The 22,516-nt window shown below is 36.5% G+C and overlaps 1 protein-coding gene across 2 annotated transcripts in view; it reads right to left on the bottom strand.

Annotated features, from left to right (window-relative positions):
- Nucleotides 1–4,467: 4,467 nt before the first annotated feature.
- Nucleotides 4,468–22,516, bottom strand: part of DIPK1C (divergent protein kinase domain 1C) — a 41,988-nt gene continuing 23,939 nt past the window's right edge. For both annotated transcript variants that reach the window (XM_001373632.4, XM_007487794.2), the window contains exons 3-4: nucleotides 21,626–21,790; nucleotides 4,468–19,279 (exon numbers count right to left, since the gene is read on the bottom strand). In XM_001373632.4, the coding sequence (XP_001373669.2) occupies nucleotides 19,058–19,279; nucleotides 21,626–21,790 (387 nt within the window). In that variant the 3' untranslated portion in view covers nucleotides 4,468–19,057. The remainder of the gene's footprint in view (nucleotides 19,280–21,625; nucleotides 21,791–22,516) is intronic.

The following is a 22,516-nucleotide window of genomic DNA, read 5'->3' as shown; positions in this document are numbered from 1 at the left end:
TAGGCTCTGAAAGGTTTTAAGAGCCACAAGTCCATAGCTAAATTTGCCATAATGGAGCAACTGAGCCTAGTGTGTTGGTTCAAACCTGCTTGACTCAAGACATCATGGCCACAAGCAAGAGAAGAACTTCTTTATAGACTATGCCACACATTCAGAAGTGAAATTTATAGAAGAAATACCTTGTAGTTACCACTTGAACCTTTTCTCTGGGGTGGTAGAAGACAGAATGCTTAGTTGTTTGTTTGTTTGTTTTTGGTGGGGAAGATGGGTTGTAGCAACTGCTTTAATGGTGAGTTCAGTCTTCCCAGACCAAGCTATAGAACGGATAATATGCTGTGGTTCAAGGGAATATTTTCATACTTTGGTTCTTGCCATATCTTCTCATTAAATATCCTTTCATAAAAGGTAATGGATACTAACTGGTTATCAGTGATTTTAAGAAGGTATCAACAAGAAAATTGACATTGGGATGCTAATCCTTAGTGAGGTGATATCAAAGTGATCATTGGTCAATGGATAGTGGGAAGAATATAATGGATGGGGGCTAATGTGGAGACCATTAGAGAAAGACTACTTCCCCTCCCAACAAAGCACAAAAACTCTGCAGGGTTATTCCTAGAACCCTGAAAAGAGATGGAACAGTCTCAATCTAGATATCCAGCCTTCCAGTATCAGTGCAAGATGAGAAAGTGGGCCCTAAATTCTCTCTATACTATATGTATATTAAAACAACTACCACAAGAAGGTATGCATAGTGCCTAGACCTAATGGCTAGACCGCCATTAATCAGGTTGTAATTACTCTCCTTAGGAGTTAAGAAAGACATAGTTCTTGTGCCTAAACAGTCTTGAGCCAGCCACTCTAACCAGAAGCAAATAAGTATCTCTAAATATTGTTCCACTCATGGTTTCCAGGAGGGAAAAAGTCCAATCAGTTGAAGTAATTCTTTACTGATGTAAGTCAGCTGGTAAAGACTTTTTCATGGGCAGCAACCAGCAATCTGCATTCAGATTTTGCTTCTAGGAGCTTAATAAATATTTATTGAATGAATGAATGATGTAAATTTAGGCTGAATTATAATATCTATGGGGTTTTTTTAACCTTATACCTAATAAAGGAGCTCCTATTTTAAAGCCATGTAGTGTCATCTTGCTCCATTTGCTTAATTCGTTTATTTTCAATATGGATTTAACCAAGATACAGGGACTAAATGGCTTCCACCTCTCAGCTCCACTGAGCCTGGCTTACATCTGTACTTTTTGAATAACATATGCACTAACTGACTCCAGTTGGTAAATAATTGTGTATGAGTGGGCTAAAAGCTAACACAGCTGCCTTCAAGGAAATCTGCTGCTATTCTGGAGAGTCCTGCCTGGTATTTCAGGGAAGTCTTTACAGATGTTCAAGGCTTGTCCTCCTAGAAAAGCATTAGAGAGGATTTTGACTACCTCCCAATCTGTGTTTTTTATCCATTTCATCCCTCCCTTAAGGAGGAGACACCCAAAGGGCAAGGCTCCCACTTTTATGAGACGTTTAGGGATAAGGATTAAGGGTAGCCTCACCCTTGGAGATCAGCATTACCCCACCCACTAGAAACCTTAAGGAAGGGTAAAGTTTCAAATGTGAGTTCTCAGTGGGAAAATAGTACCAGAAAGTATAATGAGAAGCCATGTGAGAATAAGTGGCAGCTACACACCGATTCCCAGACTCCCTCCAATGCATTATATAAAGATCTGGCAAACCAGTATGTCATCACCAGTGTGAAACAAGCCCCTACAAGAAACACAGCCTTGCACAAATGGATGAAACCAATGGGCCTAGGATGGACAAGACTGGCCCAACTGAATTTTACACATAAACACACACACACAGATATGTTGTTGTTTAGTCACGTCAATCATATCTCACTCTTTGTGACCTCATTTGGGGTTTTCTTTTTTTTTTTCCAAAGGGTTTTTAGTGCATAACATTTATTGAACATCCTTCTGTTAGGGGACTAAAGAAATCTTTGTTGTTAATAATTAAATGATCTATATTCCAATATCAGACTTCCTGGCCTGAGTCACGTCTAGCCTAGACTAGGGGTCTACCAACAAACATCCAAAGTCTGAATAAATTCTTCCATTGTTAGGCTTGAACCTTTCATATTCTCAATTCATTATGGCAAAGAATAATTCCATTAATACATTTAATATAAATAATTTGCCCATTTCTGAATAATAGAGCACATATCAGAGGTAGTGTACTGGCTCTAGACTTATGATCTGGGGTCAAATTCTGTCTCATCTTAAGCAAATTACCTAACCACATTTGGGATTTTCTTGGCAAAGATCCTCAAGTAGTTTGCCATTTTCCTTCTCTAAATTTGATAGACAACGAAACTGAGGCAGGACTAATTGACTTATCCAGGGTCACACAGCTAGTAAGTATCTAGTAAGGTCTTCCTTACTCCAGGCCTAGCATTCTATCTATTGTAGCACCAAGCTGCCTTTAGGTATATATATATATTCATTCATTTATTTATTATTTATATGTATTTATTTATTATTTATATACAAATTATAAATGTATATTTATATGTAAAAATATAAAAATATACTTACATATACATATTATGTGTAGGCATATAGATACACATAGTCCTGCCCACCTCATTGAATTGTTGTCAAGATCAGATGAGAGAGATCTTTTGAATGGCTTCAGAACCATAAAATAACAAATGTTTCATTATTATTCTATTTTATCTAGCTTATTCTTCTATAGAAGTTTTCTATTTCACACTCTTAATTTTTACTTCACAGAGAAGAAAAACAGAAACTTGTGTTTGCCTAGATGAACATAGGGTATATCTGGAGATTGTAGTGAGCAAAGACTTCTTGTTACAACAAGAAGTCTTTGCTTACTACAAGATAGAGAGGAAAATTGACACAGCTGGACTGGTAGCCAAGAACGCTTGAGTTCAAGGCCCATCTCAGACATACACTGGCTATGTGACACTAACTCTCAGTGCTCTTGGTAATTTCTATAAAACTACAAGTTGTAGAGTAGTTGCTAGTGTGTATTACTAAAAGGGATCTCTTCATCCAGAATTCCCTGTTGTTCTTCAGGCATCTTCAGTAGTGTCTTGACCCATCATGAGCCTACTTGAGGTTTTCTTGACAAAGGTAGAATGATTTGCCAATTTCCTCTCCAACTCATTTTACAGATAAGGAAACTGAGACAAACAGGGTTAAGGAATTTGCCTAGGGTCACATAGCTATATAAGTGTCTGAGATAAATTCTGAACTCAGGTCTTCCTGATTCCAGCCCCATCACTCTATTCACTGCACCATCTGGCTGCCAAGCATTCCCTACATTGATGAAATTACAGGTCCCATCCAAAACCACAAAACAAAACCCAAAAAAATCTTATATATGAAAAGCAGGAATTTAGAGTAAAACTATATAGAGAGTATTGGCAATACTGAAACTTCCTTCTTTATACTAATAGGCTTAGGTTGAAGCAGTGAGGCTATAATGAACATATATTTATATGGTCAAAGTTTTGGTGAATTGCTAAAAAAGAATTGAGTTCTTCCCGATATTTCTTCACAATACAGTTTTTAAAAAACAGTGCCTTTTCTTTTTAGCCTTTGTGGTAAATCTTTATGAACATCATCAATAATTAACCCTTATACTTCTTTGTAAACTTCACAGGGCTCAACTTAGTGTAAAGCCCATAACAAACACTCAACAGACAAAATGGAATGATTGAGCCAGTGGGGCTCCAACTTCAGATTTCAGTTTCTCTGTCCTTTGGCTGAATTCCTTATAAAAATTAAATTGTCCCAAGATTATATTTGCTTCCAGACTAGAACAAGGGAATGATTTGGGGGAGAACTGATGTTACCTTTGGTAATGAAAAAAAATAGATAGGCTCTCTGTTGTCCTAAGTATAACTAACCATTGCACTATTTACATAGAAAATAGGAGCCCCAATTTTGTTTATGCTAAAAGTGAAATGAATTTTTCCTCTTTCCACAGTTATATCTAATTATCTGGATCAGCTTGCTTATTAGTTCACTAGGCTATAGTCTTGGATGCATCCCTGCTATGACTCACTTAAATACACATACATAATGTTCCCTGGGCACAAATGACCTCTTAACTAAGTGTACTACAATCATTGTGTAAATGTCCTTAATCAAAAGGTAAATCTGAACAAACTATGCATATGGACCCAGGAGAAGCCAAAAGCACAAGGGGAAGAACAGCCTCAAAGTACATGTTTTGCTGCTGGTGTAATCATCTTCACAAAAAAATGACATACAATTTATCACTTGATCATAACAGTTTTCTTTCCTTCCCACATTATATTCTTTTAGACCTATTAACTTAAAATCACTTGTAACTTGTCTCTGCCAAAATGTTCCACATTAATAAATTCCAGAAATAGATCTAGGCCAAAGTAACCAGAGAAATGAAGAGTGAATTTTAAGAAAGGGATTTATTTTTCACATAGCCCAAGAATAATGTGGCCACTCAAGCATCAGGTTCATTTTGGCCCCTCATAAAATTTGGGACCAAATATGGGTCACTTAGAAAAAATAGCAGTGATAATTACTGTTGAGAACAGTAAATACAATGATAGATCTTCAGATAAAGTTAAAATTACAGTGGATCAAATAATTTTAGAGCTGAAGAGACCTTGGCATCAGGATATAGTAGAGAAAACACTGAATTTGGACTCAGAGAATCTCTGGACATGGCATGGAAGTGATAGATTGAAAACAATGAATGAGACGCCCTTTTTGGACATGTCCAGTAGAGGAATTTGTTTAGTTTTACTATTCATATTTGTCATTTGGGCTCTATTTTTCTTTTCTTTTTTTCTGTTCTTTTTTGTAGGAGGTGGAAGATCGTAGAGAGGAAATAAAATAAAAACTTGTTAATTGGAAAAAAAGCAAAATTAATATTGGAAGGTATTTTCCATTCCATCAATCTGACAATATAGTGTTAACATGAAATAAAGAGGACTACCAAAATAGCAACAACAAGGGTCTTTAATCAAGGCAAGGAGATTGAAATCAGGGACACCACATAGCACCAAAGTACAGGAGTGGGATTTGGGGGTGGGGCACTGAGCCAAGATGATAGCTTAGTAGCAGAGAAAGCTGGAAACATTCTGAGAATTCTCTCAAATAAACCTTAAAATAGAGCCTCAAAATGTCTGAAGTCACAGAACTAACAAGAGGGTGGAATGAAGGAACTCTCCTGTGGAAAATAACTTGAAAGATAGGTAGAGAGCCTATTTTCATAGGATGAAGAGGAACTGGAAGTAAAACTGCTCACAGAGGAGTACAGGCCACCCAGGTTCTAAACCTTGGCATAAGACAACTTTAAGACACCAGAACCCTGCCTAAGCCAACAGCAGAGTACTCCACACCCACCTCTTGAAGTCCCAAGCCCTAGCACCACCCTTCAGGAAGATTTTGAAGTCCAAAGCACTTGACCTTTTCAAGTCTGTGGTGAAGCCCCTAGCCCCAGAACAAAAAAAGTTCATGTGAGCTAAGTTTTGCAAGCCATCAGCAGAGGAGACTAAATCAGCCGTTTTCAAAACTCCTAGTCCAAAAAAGGCTGGAAAAAAAGGGAAATGAGCAAATAGCAAAAGAAACGCCAAACCATAGAAAATTTCTAAGTAGACAAAGAAGACCAAGGCACAGACTCAGTAGCCATATGTAAAACTTCAAAGAAAAATAGGAATTGATTGCAAGCACTAGAAGAGCTCAAAAAGGAATTCAAAAAATCAAATAAGAGAGGTTGAAGAAAAATAGGAAAAATAAATGAAAGTAATACAAAAAAGAAAATAACAGATTATGAAACAAAATTGGTCAAATAGAAAAAGAGACACAAAAATATAATGAAGAAAATAATTTCTCAAAAAACAGAATTGACCTACTGGAAAAAGAGGTTAAAAAGTCCAATGAAGAAAAGAGTTTCATGAAAAGTATAATGGACCAATTGGGAAAGGAGGATCAAAAGGTCATGGAAGAAAATAAAAAATTAAAAATTAGAATTAGCCAAATAGAAGCTAATGACCTCATGAGACATCAAGAAACAATAAAACAAAATCAAAAGAATGAAAAAAATAGAAGAAAGTATGAAATACCTCATAGAAAAAACAACTGTCATTGAAAATAGACCCAGGAAAGACAATCTAAGACTACCTGAAAATCATGATTAAAAAACCACCTAGACATCATATTACAAGAAATTATCAAAGAAAACTGCCCTAATATTCTTGAAAGAGGGTAAAATAATTTTTTTAAATCTACAGACCACCTCCTGCAATAAATCTCCAAATGACTTATTGTAGCCAAGTTTAAGAGCCTACAGGCCAAGGAGAAAATACCATATGCAGCCAGAAAGAAGAAACTCAGATATCATGGAGCCCCAATCAGGATTACACAGGATCTGGCAGTTTGTAGATTGAAAAATTGTGAGACTTGGAATATGATATTCCAGAAGGCAAAGGAACTGGGTTTACAACTAAGAATTACCTATCCATCAGAACTGACTATATTCTTCAAGGGCTTTAATAAAATAGAAAATTTGAAAGCATTCCTGAAGAAAAGACCAGATTTAAACAGGAAATTTGATGTACAAATGCAAAATGCAAGAGAAGCATAAAAAGCTAAATAAGAAAGAGAAAAAATTTAAGGGACTCAATAAGGTAAAATTATTTATATTCCTACATGGAAAGATATTACTAACTCTTAAAAGTTTTATCATTATTGAAGAAGTGTACATAGATAGAGAGAGTAGTAGTAAGAGGAGTGCTTGTGAAGGGCAGAATGGGCCACATTTAAATGTGCTTTAACAAAGAATATGAACAGGCAATTATTGAATAAAGAAATTAAAACCATTCATAATTACATAAAAAATGTTCCAAATCATTATTAGTTAGAGAAATGCAAATGAAAACAATTCCAAGATACCACTACTATGACAAAAAAGGAAAAATGATAAATGCTTAAGGGGATATGGGAAAATTGGAACACTAATACCCTATGGATGGAGCTGGGTACTGATAGAACCATTCTAGAGAGCAATTTAGAACCATGCCGAAAGGATCATAAAACTGTGAATATTCTTTGACCTAGCAATACCACTACTAGAGTTGTATCCCAAAGAGATGGAAAAGATATACTTTTACAAAAATAATTGTAGCAGCTCTTTTTGTGGTAGAAAAGATATTTAGACTGAAGAGATATCCATTGATTGGGAAATGGCTGAACAATTGTGGTATAAGGTTGTAATAGAATATTTTTATGGAATGACAAATAGGATAATCTCAGAAAAATGTGGAAAGGCTTGTCTGAACTGATGCAAAGTGAACTGAGCAAGACTGGGAGAGCAGTGTATACAGTAACAGAAATATTGTACGATGATCATCTGTGAAGGACTAAACTCTTACCAGCAATGCATGGATCTAAGACCCACAAGGGACTCATGATGAAAAGTGCTATCCACAGCCATAGAAGGAACTGTCAGAAAATGAATACAGATTGAATCATATCATTACTCACCTTATTTCCTTCATGAGTTTTTTTTTCTTGCATGTACAATATGTATCTTCTTCCACAACATGAGGAATATGGAAATTTGTATTGCATGATAACACTGAAATAACCTATATCATCAGATTATCATTGGGAGGGGAGAGGGGAAAGGGGGAGGGAGAGAATTTGGATTGCAAAAAGATTTTTTAAAAACTCAATTGTTTAGAAAATTATTTCTACATGTAATTAAAAAAGGAATAGACAAAAATTAAAAATTAAATAAAAAATAAATAAACTTCACAGGAAGCGGTGCTCAGGAGGAGCAGCCATAGGGAGGGTTAAGTGATTTTATAAAAATAACCAAAAGGCTGGGAAGTGATGACATCTGGTCAAAACTGTGGTCAGCAAAGGGAGTGTCCAAAGAAACAATAGAACCATTTAAAACTGGTTTGGACCATCTTGACCATCCTCAGGCAGTTTGTGTTCTGGGATTGGGACAAGGTCAGTTCATAACCAGCTGCATCCAATAATAAGCATGCATGAGGTAAGACCTGGGTTTGCCCTGGTATGTTGGTAAACCTAATTCATTCTCATATCTGACAAACCTGCCCAATTATGCTACATGATCATATCTTTGAAACGTTTTTTGTTGTTTTGTTTTGTTTCAAGACTAGATTTTTTTTGGATCCCCATAAAGAAACAACTTCCTTGGATACTCTTTGTAACCCTTGTTGCACTTAAAAAAAATAACCCTTACCTTCCGACTTAGAATCAATAATATGGCAATTCTAAGGCAGAACGGTATTAAGGTCTAGGCAAAAATGGTAAGTGACTTGCCCCTTTTTGTCTTTCCTCAAATTTCCCCTAGTTCTTTCCCCAGATCTCTAATCTCCCTTCCCATCAGCTGAAAACATTGCCATTCCTTAAGAGCCCTCTGTCTTTTCCCTTCTTCCCTATACCACCATTCAGATGCTTACCCCCATAATTTCCTTAACCTTTGACTCCAGAGAAGAGGTGCCCTTTTCCAAGCCAAGACAAATATGACCGGTATAACTGATTTCATTCCATCCTGTCTTCTTCAGTAGATTGCTCCCAGTATCATCCCTGTTCTCTCACTTATCTTCAATTCTCCTTGTCTACCAGCTGCTTCTCTAGTGTCTACAAAAATACCCTCATTTGATCTGTCCCTTCTTGCTAGCTATTTTCCCATATCTTTCCTCCTTTTTGTGACTAAACTCCTTGAGAAGGCTATCTTGATGTCTCCATTTTCTTTCCTCTTAATCTCTTAATTCTGACATCTGACCTTATAATTGCTCTCTCCAGAGTTACCAATGATCTCTAATTGCCCAGGTAGAGGTAATAGACTTTTCTTGGTCTTCCTCATCCTTCTTTACATTTCTGCAATCTTTGCTACTTCAATCATCCTCTATACTCTCTTCTCTCTAGGATTTCATGATGTGACTCTCTTACCTGTCTGACTGCTCCTTCTCCATCTCTTTTAATGGATTTTCATCCATGTCATCCTCACTAATAATGGGGTCCCCCCAGAGTTCTTTTGTGGACCTTCTCTTCATCCTTTATACTACATAGCATAGTGATCTTATTAGCCCCCCTGGATACAATTATCATCTCCATGCAGATGATTCTCAGAGCTTTTTGTCCAGCCCTGACCTCTCTCCTGACCTCTAGTTTTTCATCTCCAGCTGACTAAATATTAAACTTGAGCTGGCGGTTTTGTAGGTATCTTAAGCTCAGCTTGCCTAAACTGAATTTGTTATCTTCCCTGCCCCTTCCACCAATTCTCCTCTATTCCAAATTTCCATTATTCTGAAGGGCACCATCATCCTTCCAGTCTCTAAGCCTACAACAAAAATATGATCTTCAACTCCTCTCTTTCTCTCACCCCCTATCCAGTCTGTTGCCAAGTTCTATTGATTTCCCCTTCATAACATTTCTCTTATATGCCCTCCCCTCCTATAATAATGCTACCAGCCTTGTTTAAGCCCTTATCACCCCGTGCCTCAATTATTACAGTAGCCTTTTGAGGGTTCACCCTGCTTCATCTTTCCCCTTTCCAGGTCATCCTTCATTCAGCCATCAAATATTCCAAAAATTCATCTTCCCATATCCTCCCCCCATTCAATAAAATCCATTGACCCATATCATCTCCAGAGTTGAATATAAAGTCCTTTGTTTCATATTCAAAGTCTTTCATAACCTATCCCCCTCCTTCCTACCTTTCTAGTTTTTTTATACCTTACTTAACTGCGCATATTCTGTGATCCAGGGATACTGACCTCCTTGCACAAGACACTCCATCTCCAGGCTCTGAGCATGTTTAACAACTATCCCCCCATGCTTGTTACTCTCTTCTTTCTCAGTTCCACTCCTGGATTCCCTGACTTTCCTCCCAGGAAAAAATCCCACCTTGTACAGGAAGCCTCTCCTGATTTTCCTTAATTCTAAAAATTCTCCCTCTGTTGGTGATTTCCAATGTATTCGGTATAAATCTTATTCATACATAATTGTTTTCATTGTCTCATCCATTACATTATGAGCTCCTTGATAGCAAGAATTTGTCCTTTTCCTCTCTTTCTATCCCCAGTACTCAGCATAGTAGTTGGTATTTAGTAAATGCTTGTTGACTGAAGTTGACAAAACATTTTTATATGACATTATTTTGCTCAGTGGAGTGGGAAGCAGGCCTAGAGATGGGAGATCCTAGATTCAAATCTGGCCTCAGACACTTTCTAGATATGTGACCTTGGGGCAAGTCACTTAACTCCGATTGTCTAGCCCCTACCAAATACAGAATATTGATTCTAAGACAGAAGGTAAGGACTTTAGGGGGGAAAAAAAGAAGAAATTATTTTTACCATCAAGGACAGTTAGAGTCACCATATTTGAACTCTAATAGCCCAGTTTCATATGGGCTTACAGAGAAGATAAAAATGCCACTAAAAAAAAAGATGGGAAAAGCCAATGGATTAGACCAAATATATATAGAAGTCTGTGTGCAATTGTGAAAGCACAAAACTGACCCGTTAAAAATATGAGAGAGGAAAATACTAAAGAGTAGGGAAAAAACTCAGACTACATTAATACCACCTCCTGAAACAATAACTGAGAGAACATTGATAAAGACTGACCTACTTTTGGAATCACCTCCAGATAAATCAAAGGCACCATTGAGGTATTAATAGGGAAAAGAGAGATATTTTATAATTGGCCACGTTGTTACCATCACACAGTTTGCTAGATGTGGAAAATGTAAGAAACTATTATGATTATTGTTTATTGATTATAAAAAGCTTTCCATTCAATATAGTAATCACCCTAAAGGCTTTTTCCCAATAAGTTGTTTTCTAGCCATATATTAAAAATACTTAATATTCCCTGAATATAGAACAGATACCCTTGTTCATTGACATTATGAACATAAGCATCATGTGAGATGTAAAGCAAGAAAACATTTTCCAAAAGATATTCACCTCTGTGAACACAGTAAAGCACAGAGCCCAAATGAAAAGGCCTTCTCTGCGGATTTCAAGCCCTGAAATAAAGCAATATGTCCTGGAAGAGATTTTTACTTACTCAAAGCAGGTTTTACTGACCATCCATATAGAACAAAAAAAATATTAGTGGATAATTAAGATTCTGACAAGCAGTTACATGAATAGCCTCTAGATCTTATCAGGGTTTGTGTATGTATGTTTATGTGTGTGTATCTCAAAATATCTCTCTATAAACATGTATGTATATATGATATATACATATATATCTACATATAGAATTATCTATCTAGTGTTTTATGTATATATATGTATAAAATACACACATATATCTATATAACAAACAGAACAAATGGACCACTAATTAGGCATAGAATTAAAAAGGATGTAGAGAGGGATGGATTGTCTTTAGGTAATTTTAAAGCTCCTTTAATGACCTCAAATGTCTTCCAGAAACAAAAGATCCATCCTTTTAATGCCAATACTCTACCTGTGTGTGAAATAGCTGTAAGATATGCGATTCAACAATCTCTAAAGAACTAAAAATGAAAACAACAAAAAGGGCATTGGAGAGATGCATTGTGGATGTGAGCAGAGTATAAAACAAAAGAAGAAACTCAAAGAATTTCAAGATTAAATTATAACATCAGTGAAATGTAAGATAGAAAAAAGATATGTTGGTCATGGAGTAAGAGCAAGGGATGGGAGATGGATTGCCTAGATCAGTGATGGTGAGCCTTTTAGAGACTGAGTGCCCAAACTGTACCCTCATGCCACATGTGAGCCACCCCTTTATTAACCCAGACATGGGAGGGAGAAGCACTCCCACTGGGCTGCTGGGCAGAAGGGTAGGAGAAATGAGGAATGTGCTCAGGTGCATGTGGAGAGGGGGAGGGGAATAGCCTCCTCCATCACACGTGCCATAGGTTTGCCAACCTGGGACTAGATATTTCACTGGTATCCTCTCCAATGCAGGAGAAGGCAAAGAAGTTTCTGGAACCTTGGGTGAACCTTATGTGGCAAATGCCAGTCAATGAATCAATAAACATTTTATTAAAAATCTATCATGGGTAATAAACTGAAGGAATTCCATGTGAACTGGAATGACCTCCAGGAATTGATGCAGAGTGAAAGAAGCAGAACCAGGAGAACATTTTACACAGAGACTGATGCACTGTGGTAAATTCAAATGTAATGGACTTCTCTACTAGTAGCAATGCAATGATCCAGAACAATTTGGAGGAACATATGAGAAAGAACACTATCCACATCCAGAGGAAGATATGTAGGAAAAGAAACACAGAAGAAAAACAACCACTTGATCACATGGATTGGTGGGGCTATGACTGGGAAAGTGGACTCTAAAAGATCACCCTAGTGCAAATACTAATAATAAGGAAATGGGTCTTGATCAGTGGTACATGTTAAACCCAGTGGAATTGTGCGTCATATATGGGAGCGGAGTGGGGGAAAGGAAGGGAAGGAACATAAGTCTTATAACCATGGCAAATTATTCTAAATTATTTAATTAAATATTTTTAAAAATCTATTATGGGGGGCAGCTGGGTAGCTCAGTGGATTGAGAATCAGGCCTAGAGACAGGAGGTCCTAGGTTCAAATCTGGCTTCAGATACTTCCCAGCTGTGTGACCCTGGACAAGTCACTTAACCCCCATTGCCTATCCCTTACCACTCTTCTGCCTTGAACACAGTATTGATTCCAAGATGGAAGGTAAGGGTTAAAAAAAAAAAAGAATCTATTATGTTCCAGATACTATGCTAAATGCTGGAGATAAAAAATAAAAATAAAGACAATCTCTGCCCTCAAGGAGCTAAAAACTCTAATATATGGGAGAAAATGTTCAAGATCACATGGGTTATGAAGACTTGGATGAGCTATGATTTACATTGTTAGAAAGAATATCCAAATTGATAAGCTCATAGATGTACTTGAATGAAGCATATAGCATTTGTGATGAAAACTTCAAGTACACAATTGTGATGTGACCTTTTCTAGGTCATGAGATGACCAGCCAGGGATTTTAGTCATCTGCAAACTCAGAAAAAACCAGCAGCGTGATGCAGCAACCAAAAGAACTCTTGTGATCTTGAACTGCATTAATAGAAATATCACGTGCAAAGCAAGGAAGGTAAAAGTCATGGGACCATTGATTTATGGGCAGAAGAGATCTAAGAGAGTCTCTAATTCAATTCCTTTATTTTAAAAACTAAGGACACTGAGGCCAGAGAAGGGAAATGGCTATCCCAAAAGGAGCCCTCAGCAGAATTAAGATCTGAGCCCAAATGCTCTCCAAATCCAGGGCTCTCCCCATTATGCCACGCTCCCCTTTTCTGGACCCAAAGGAAGCACCCGACTTTGAACCAGGGACATCTTTCATTTTCAGTCAAGTGTTTTCTCATTGCCCTGGATGGAACACATCTGAAATATTGCATCCGCTCCTGAGCACAACATTTTAAAGAAAGACATTGACAAGCAGAAACATTTCCGGAGCAGAGTGAGCAGAACGGTGAGAAATTCCATGTAGTGGTATGAGGATTAATTGAAGAAGGGCATAGCGGGAGTGTGGCAGGGCCAGCTAAATTATAACTATTTCAATTGATTACATGTCTGGTTTAAAGCTGTTGTGATCCATCCTCTAAGGAATAGGAGGATCTGTTTGCTTCTTGGGATTTTTCAAACTGTAAGTGGTAGATTTCCTTTATGAATATATTGAATTGATATTGCTAGCTAGAAAATGTATAGGTATGTATACCCTACTGTATTGTTTGAAACTGCTGGTTCATCTTGTAGAAGCAAGAGAGTCTAACTTATAAAATATTGACTAAAGGGCCCTGCATGAGTGAATGCTAACCTGTTTTCAGTACCCATTACTTGCTTTAAAGCAATGGTTCTTAACCCAAGGTCCATGAACTTTTAAATAAATTATTGATGATTATATTTCAGCATAATTGGTTTCCTTTGTAATCTTGTGTTTTCCTTGATACATTTTACAAACATTATTCTAAGAAGTTGCCCATAGGTCTCACCAAATTGCTATGGGCCCATAACCCAAGAAAAGTAAAGAACCCCAACTTTCAAGCCTAGAGACTGTTTTTTTTTTTACTCAACCATTTGAGTTGTATCCAATTCTTTGTGACCATTTTGGGGATTTTCTTGGCAAAGATCCTGAAGTGCTTGCCATTTCTTTCTCTGGCTCTTTTGACAGACAATGAAATTGAGGCAGAGTTAAGTGACTTGCTCAGGGTCACACATCTAATTGGTGTCCGAGGCCAGATTTGAATTTAGGAAGATATTTGTATCCACTGCGCCACCTAGCTGTTCAAGATAGTTTAATGTTAAATATGAAATTCAGGTCATGAACAAAATTAATGGCTCCTTTGTTCTGTCTTTTGCCATGAGGACCATATGAGCTAATAACCACCCATGCAGAAGAATAATCCTTTAGAAATTTACAGAATAATGTTTCAGAGTCCACTCAAAGCCAGGAGAACAGGCCTCTGTCTCTATAAGAACACTTCCAAAAATTTACAAAGTTAAACAAGGAGTGAACCAAACTCTTTCCCTCCCTTGAAACTAGAAATAAACTAGAAATAGCATGCTTTTCCATCTCTACCTGATTCTTTTGCCTTTAGGGCTAGACTTGCCTCAAATTGATCTATGATCTTGTTAATTTGAATGTTCTTTTCTACATTAGTCAGTAAAATGCTAAAATATTCCAAAACATTGTTCTGGAAACAGAGATAGTATCTGGTTTCCCCACCAAAAACTGCTCTAGAATCCCAGAGTAGCAAAAGAAATAGATAAAGCACCACTGGCATACATCAGAGATTTTCTGAACAAAAAGGAAAATCTGGAAAGTCATCTTTTTCATTATAATCCTTGAAGACTTGCAGCTATTCTCATTTCCAGCCCTCTTAAGCCTTAATCAACTATTAAGAATATCTTTTAATAAGTCCTGTTTGGATTATGCATTTCATGTATGGTCTCAATTTTTCCTTTACTGGTGTGGATTTGTATTTACCACAAAAATTATTTGTTCAGAAATGTATTTGCCACTAAATGTAGCAAATAGCATGAACAGAAGAGATCGTCAACTCTTTTAAAAGTATACCACTTGCTCAGGGAGATATCTGTAGATGAATAGCAAAGTGGAAAGATGTAGATGGCTCTAATTAGAAAATTAGATTCCTGGAAAATGGATTCTAGGTGCTTCTATATACTTGTTTGTCATGACTTGTGTTTGCAGTATGCTAAATAAATTTAGTTTTGCTACTTTTCCTCATACCCCAACAAACATGCACAAGGACAGAAAGCTGAATATTCTTTTAAGAACAAGGAGATATACTGTCCCAAGACAATTCCAAAGGACCAGGATGAAAAAATACTATCTGCCTCCAGTTATTTGATGAACTCTGAGCACAAACTGATGAGTGATTTTCCTACCTTCTTTGTTTTTCTTGCTTTTTTATGAAATATGACTAATATAGAAATATGTTTTACATTATTTCACAAGTATAATTGATATCATATTGCTTGTCTTAAAGAATTTGGAAATCAAAATTTAAAAAGAAAAGAATATTTAAAACAAATAACAAATTAAAAAGAAATGGAGGAAACAAGAAGGTAACAAAAGGTTGTGGATTTTGCTTTCAAACTTGTGTATAGAGAACAAGAATTTTGCAAGGACTTGTAGAGAGTGTGCTATTTCTATTTCTGTCAATAACAAGTAGCATGCATATGTTGAAAGTAGATATTAGTGCTGTCCTAGAGGAGAAAATGAAAGAGCTAGTGGGGCAAATCTCTCCTCTCTAGATTAATCAGGCAAATGAATGCTCAGATGAAAAAAAATGTATCATGGACAAGGAAGGAAACAACAGACTATTGATCATTTGGAATTGAGTAATAGACAGGCTATTACTGTAGCAGGAAACTGGACTATCTCTGGAGAAAACAGTATTTTTTCCTCCTCTCCAATAAATGATGATATGACTTCATGGGTCCTATCAAGTATCCTATAATCCAGAAATGGTCAGGAGAAAAAGAGACAAGCAGCAGTGGTTGGGAACTCCCTGCTGAGGGGTTCTTAAACAGTTATTTGTCAACCTAACATAAATAACAGACCAGTCTATTGTCTTTCATAGGAATGTGGCCAGGATGCAATGGATAAGAGCTGTCCAAAATTTGTCATACTGAATGAATGCTACCAATTTTGGGTTATTCATGTGTATCAAATGATACATCCAGGAGGAACCCAAAAACTATTGCAAAGTTATAGGTTAAAAAAAAACCCTGAAGCCTTTTGGCACACATTTATTACTATGTGTAGCATTACTGCTTAAAGGTAAAATATTCAAAGGACAAAGATAGATTTTATAAATTAACATCTTGCTAAGAAGATATTATTTGTAAAGAGGATTAGGATTTCAGGATGACCACTTAAAATTTAAGAATGATAGTCTCTTGGCCAGGGATTGAGTATACTTAAGGGCCTATGGATTGCACGCACACACACACACACACACACACACACACACACAGATATTTAGGCAAGAGAGAAAAAGAAGAAAAAAGTACAAATTGTTCATAGAACACAGAGAGAAGAATGGAAGAAAGGATGAGTAATTCATAAGAAACAATATCTAAGAAAAGATCCAGCAATAAAATCCATAGTCTCAAGTATTTATGCATAAATGAACAACATATGGGTAATAAATAGTGTGAAAAGAGATTTTAATGCAAAGAGCCATATTTGACCTCATAATTACCACTGAAACTTGGAGGGATGGGATCTATGACTGGATAGTAGAAGCATATGAATCTTATTCAAAGTAAAAGTATAAAAAAGAATATTGGTATTGGGTCGCACATTAAAAAAGACATATACCTATGAATAAATCTGGGAACCAAAAGGGAGAAATATGGTACAGATCATATGAATAATTAAAAAAAGAAGAAATACTGTTGCAGAAATAATATTATAAGCAACTAGGACAGAAAAAGAGAAATTGGCATCAAAGAATACATGATGAAAAATTTCAGTTCCCTAGACTTCTGCTGGAACTCTTTCTCTACCAAAAACTGGTGTGACTAGGTCCCAGACATGTGATTTTACTGGCATAGGCAAGTTCAAGGAAAGGAAATTGTTTCTACTCATACAAGTTGGCCCTTTCTCTACAACTTAGAATCTTAGAAATTTGTTTAGCTCAGTAATAAAATTAGTGACCTTCTCAGTGTTACACAACCAGTATGTAGTCAGTGGTAATCTGTAAACTCAGATTTTCTTGACTTTGAGGCCAGTTCTCTATCCTCTATACCACATTGCCTTTTATACCAAAAGCAAAGCAACTGATATATTTGTGATTTAAAATAATGATAGTTTCATCCTTCCTAAAGTTGTAGAAGGTCCTAGCTAGGTGACCCTGGGCAAATCGCTTAAACTTGATTGCCTAGTCCTTGCCACTCTTCTGTCTTAGAATTGACAATATTATAGAGGGTAAAAGTTTTTTAAAAGTTGAGGAAGGAATAAGAAAAAAGGCTATTTTGAACCCAATTCTGATCAACATGGAGATACTTGGTTGTGGAAGTAGAAACAACAGGAAATGTAGGAGAACAAATACCTTCCATTATAGAATCTTTGAAAGGGGAGAGGAAAGCCTAGCTCTATGCTTGGATAGAGCAGATTTCATAAAGCTCAGAGAAAGCACAGTTTGGAAGAAGTTTGCCCAAGAGAAATTTGTCATGAATGAAATTCTGAAGACACAAGAATAAAAATGAGTCTGATAAGAAGTATAAAAGGCAAGGTCTGAGGCGAAAGCATAAGAAACTTACCAAATAATTCAGATTGTAAAAGGTATGCTCTTTTTATCCCCAACACCTTGCACAGTGCCTGACACATAGTAAGTATTCAGATGCTTATTGAATGGATCTTGAATATTGTTGGATGGATGGATGGATGGATGGATGAAGATAGAAGCAAGAGCAAGTAACTGAGAATGGAGATGAAGAGTAACATAGTTCCAAAGGAATAGTGCCAATAATGATAAAATCTGAAGTGAGCCAAAACTAGTAATAAATGCTAATGATAACAATAATATTTACCCCAAAATAGTGTTAGAAGCAAGAGGATGAGCAAGGAAAACAGGATTTGGACAGGATGATGCTAATAACAGAGTTATGAATGAATTATTCAACTACTTTTGCTTTTGCTTCTTTCACAAAGTCTGCTCTTTGATCTGGAAGGATAGAATAAAAAAGTAGTTATCAGATTATTAGTAAAAACTCCAAAGTTAGCTAAAAGACAATAAGCAATTATTAACCACCTTTTCATTCATTCACTCATGGTAGACTCATTTTTGAAATGAAAGATACTTAGTAAATTAATTATTCTCCAACACTAATTCTCTTCCTTGAAGGTGCCACATTTTCCTCAAGTTTGATAAAAGTTTTCACTCCAGCACAAATTGGCTGCCTTTTACTGGCTTAGTTAACCACTGAGCACATTGGCAAACCCTGCATATATCCAACACATATTTTTAGATACTTCTTTTTACTATAAATGACAGAAAGGAGTTTAAGATCTTCCTTGTACCAGAAAAAACCAAATCTTTCTCTTCAGAGACATATTTTGGCTGTTTACCAACTGCATGCCCCTCCTCCTAAAACAAAATTATCTTTGCACCCACTCTTCCACACTTCCTTTTTGACCTCAGAGCCAGTGTTTATATGTATCACCCTGTTCTTCAAACAGCTTAGGTAAATCAAACCAGGCAAGAGACAGAGTGGAGGGAAGTACACATCAAGAAGGCCAGAGCTGGGACTGAAATAACATAAGGCAATTTCACACTTCAAAGAGCCATGATAATATCCGTAGCATCTTCATGGATGTTTCATTTGCACAGTACAAAAACAAAAAACAAAACATACTACTGTGTGACTTGGAATAAACAAATGCAGTGGAAATAGTACAGAGTCGTTTGGAAAAAGCTAATCCTCTGATTTCTGAAGTTCCCTTTGAGTAGCCTGAAGCAATCGATATAGTTCAGAGAAAGAGTTTGGAGACACTCTCTGGTGGTGAGGCATGTCTTGGGTTCCAGGGTCTGCACATTCATGAACAGCCTTCTCTAACTGTTCCTGGAGCTGCAAAGTGATGGCAGAATTTCTAAAATTGGAAGGAAACCAGTGTCGAAATATTTTGTCACAGATCACCTAAGGAAAGAAAGGAGGCAGAGTTAACTTACTGGGCTGAAGAGAATATCTGATTTTTGCAGCACCCTTCTTATTTATATATGTACCAGAATCATGAGAGTTTAATGAATTATTAATTAATTTAATTAATGAGAGTCTTCCCATTTGGAACTCAAAGAACTTTACACATAGTAGAATAAACTATGCTCCAGAGATAATTCTCTATGAATGAAGTAGGAAATTCATATCCTTCCCCCTTGTGGATAAATAAATGGAAACTGGCATATCAAAAATGGTTTCATAAAGGAGAGAATGGCACACAGATACCCTAACAGCTTAGGTCTAGCTATTGTCCAAATAGCTTAAAGAGACCATGAAAGAAGGTAGGGCCAGATGGGAAAGGCATCTAGGGGAGCACTGATGTAGAGAATGGTTGTTGGAAGAGCCAGAACTGTAATTGGTGACATTACCTCACAGTGGTCAGTCTTCACTGACAGCACAGAAAATTAAGTTATTAGAAAAGTAGCCTATACTTTTCTTCTCATGATTTATTTTAAACTTAATATTAAAAACTAGTAAAATCAATGAAAGTTTCTTTATGACAATTTGTCTTTGAACAACTGCATTTCAACATAGAGATTATTCATAACAAAGTGTCAGTCCCTCTGAGTTTCCATTAGCTTCATTCTGTTTATTCTTATTCACTTTTTCTTTTATTTAATCATAGTGTATGTTCTGCTTTTTCAGGTCCTACTTATATGACTGCAAATTTCCACATTGCTCATGTTTATTAATCTTTATTGCAGTATGAGACTTCATTGTATTTAAGTACCACAATTTACGTAACTGTTACTCTCTTGTTGACATTTAGTTTATTACCAGTTATTTGTAATTACAAATAATACAAATATGGATCTTTGAAAAATTTTTAGAAAAAATAATAAAAATAATAATTTTCTCCTGGTATTATGTGAATTTAATATAAATTATATCTTTCTTTCTAAAAAAGGAAAGTTTTGAAAACCCATTTTGGTCCATATCAGCCCCATCCTTTTGATTTGGTATGCATGCATACTATGGGAGCACCAGAGGCCTTGTGGCTCCCTGCCATTTTGGAAGAGGCTTGTCTCTTGTCCCCATGACTCCTGGCATTTAGAAGACTGGCCTCTGACCCAAAATGAGGTCAATTCTGTCCAACCAGAGAGACCCAGAAGGAATGATGTTAATGGATTTATAGGGGAAGGACTTTGGGGGCTTTTCAGCTCTTGGCTTTCTTGGTGTGGAGACTTAGAGCTATAAAACTGTGCATACCCTTTGAATCAGTAGTGATTTTTTTAAATGGGAAAGGGCCAACTGTACAAAAATACTTATAGCTTCTCTTCTTGTGGTGGCAGAGAACTAGAAACTAAAGGAATGCCCATCAACTGGAGAATGACTAGCCAAACAAATTGTGGTATATGAAGTTGATGGGATATTATAGTGCTGTTAGGAATGTTGAACAGGATAGTTTCAGAAAGAGCTTGAAAGACCTACATGAACTCATGCAGAGTGAAATAAAAAGAACCAGGAAAGCATTGTATCCGATAACAATATTGTGGAATTATCAAATGTGATTAGTAATACATTGACCCATGACAATTCTGAGGGAATTAGGATAAAGAATACTATCCATCTCCAGAGAAAGAACTGTTGGAATAAGAATGAAGATGAAAGCATACAATATTTCACTTGTTTATTATTTATGTTTGGGGTTTTGGTTTTATAAGATTATTTACTTATAAAAATGAACAATATGAAAATATGTTTTATGTGATACTACATGTATAACCCAGATTGAATTGCTTGTGAGCTCCAAGAGTGGGGAGGGAAGAAGTAAGGGAGACAATTTGGATGATATAATTTTGGAAAACTTATGTGGAAATTGGTTATTACATGTAATTGGTAAAAAAAAAAAGAAAAAACATAATGAAGAAAAATTTAAAAAAAACTTTATATTCCATCTTAAAACCAATACCTGTGTATTGGTTCCAAGGCAGAAGAATGGTAAAAGTGAAGCAATGGGGGTTAAGTGACTTGCCCAGGGCCACACAAGGAAGTGTCTGAGGCCAGATTTGAACCCCAGAACTCTAATCTCTAGACCTAGCTCTCCATCCACTGAGCCACCTAGCTTCCCCCTCTTTATTCATTTAATATGAAGATCATGATGTGTGAAAGAAGGTATCTTCAAAGTGATTTGAACTTGTATAGCTGGAAATGATAAGTACAAGGCAGAAGTCTCCAAGGAAAATTCTAATTTCTCAAACCCAACCTAAGCACTAGACAAAAGATCATAAATCATACATGTAAGTAAGGCATCTGGCTACTTACCTGCAGGTTGTTATTGACTCTCTGTGCACCACATTTGTTGATTCTGAGATCACACTTCGAAAAACAGTCAAAGAAGTTGCAGTCTTCATCTCCTGTGCAGTTCTGTTCAAGGATATCCCTCATCTTAGGTTCAAAAAAGGCCATATCCACATCAATAGCGACCACCTGTAATCAAAACAAGATATCCCCCCCACAAAAAGAATAATAACATGCATGTAGCCAATAGAGAGCAAAACCACTGAACTTATTTTCCTGTTATTTCCTGCCTATAAGCCCCATAGCTCCTAGGAGCATCAATTTAGAGCTGGATGTGACTTCAGAAATTATTTAGTCCACTCTCCTGCCCTGCTGCTACTTCACAAATTTCTTGAAAACTAAGGCCTAGAGAATGTAGATGACTTAACAAAAGTCATGAAGAAAGTAAGTGGCCAAGGTGGACTTTGAATCTAAGACCTCTAATTCCAAATCAAGCTATCTATTATATCTTATTAGCTAGTGCAAAGTGCAAACTAGAGCTGAATAGGCACACCACTCCTAAGAGATGCAGTATGGTACCTCAGAATGTTTGAATGACTGGCCAAAATTGGTACAAATGGAAATGTTAGGAAAAGGGCCAAAGCAAAATGACTTGTGCCAGGATTGCCATGGATGGGACAGCTAGGAACTAATATGTTCCCACAGTAACAAAGACAGAGTCCATTGTGTGAATGACAGCTTGATGACCCCCTGGAATTTCAGATTTATGTTTTGGCTACAAATCAAAAGGACTTCAAAACCAGAAAAGGGCAACTTTTAAATTATGCAGATTTTTCTCCCACCACCTGGATTAAATAACCAAGATGAGCTCAAACCTAGGAAATTCTGGAGTCGACCCAAGTACAGAAGCTTATT

The sequence above is a fragment of the Monodelphis domestica genome, chromosome 3 (genome assembly GCF_027887165.1).
Source record: "Monodelphis domestica isolate mMonDom1 chromosome 3, mMonDom1.pri, whole genome shotgun sequence".
In the NCBI taxonomy this organism is placed as follows: Eukaryota; Metazoa; Chordata; class Mammalia; order Didelphimorphia; family Didelphidae; genus Monodelphis; species Monodelphis domestica.
This window is presented reverse-complemented; position numbering and strand designations above follow the sequence as displayed.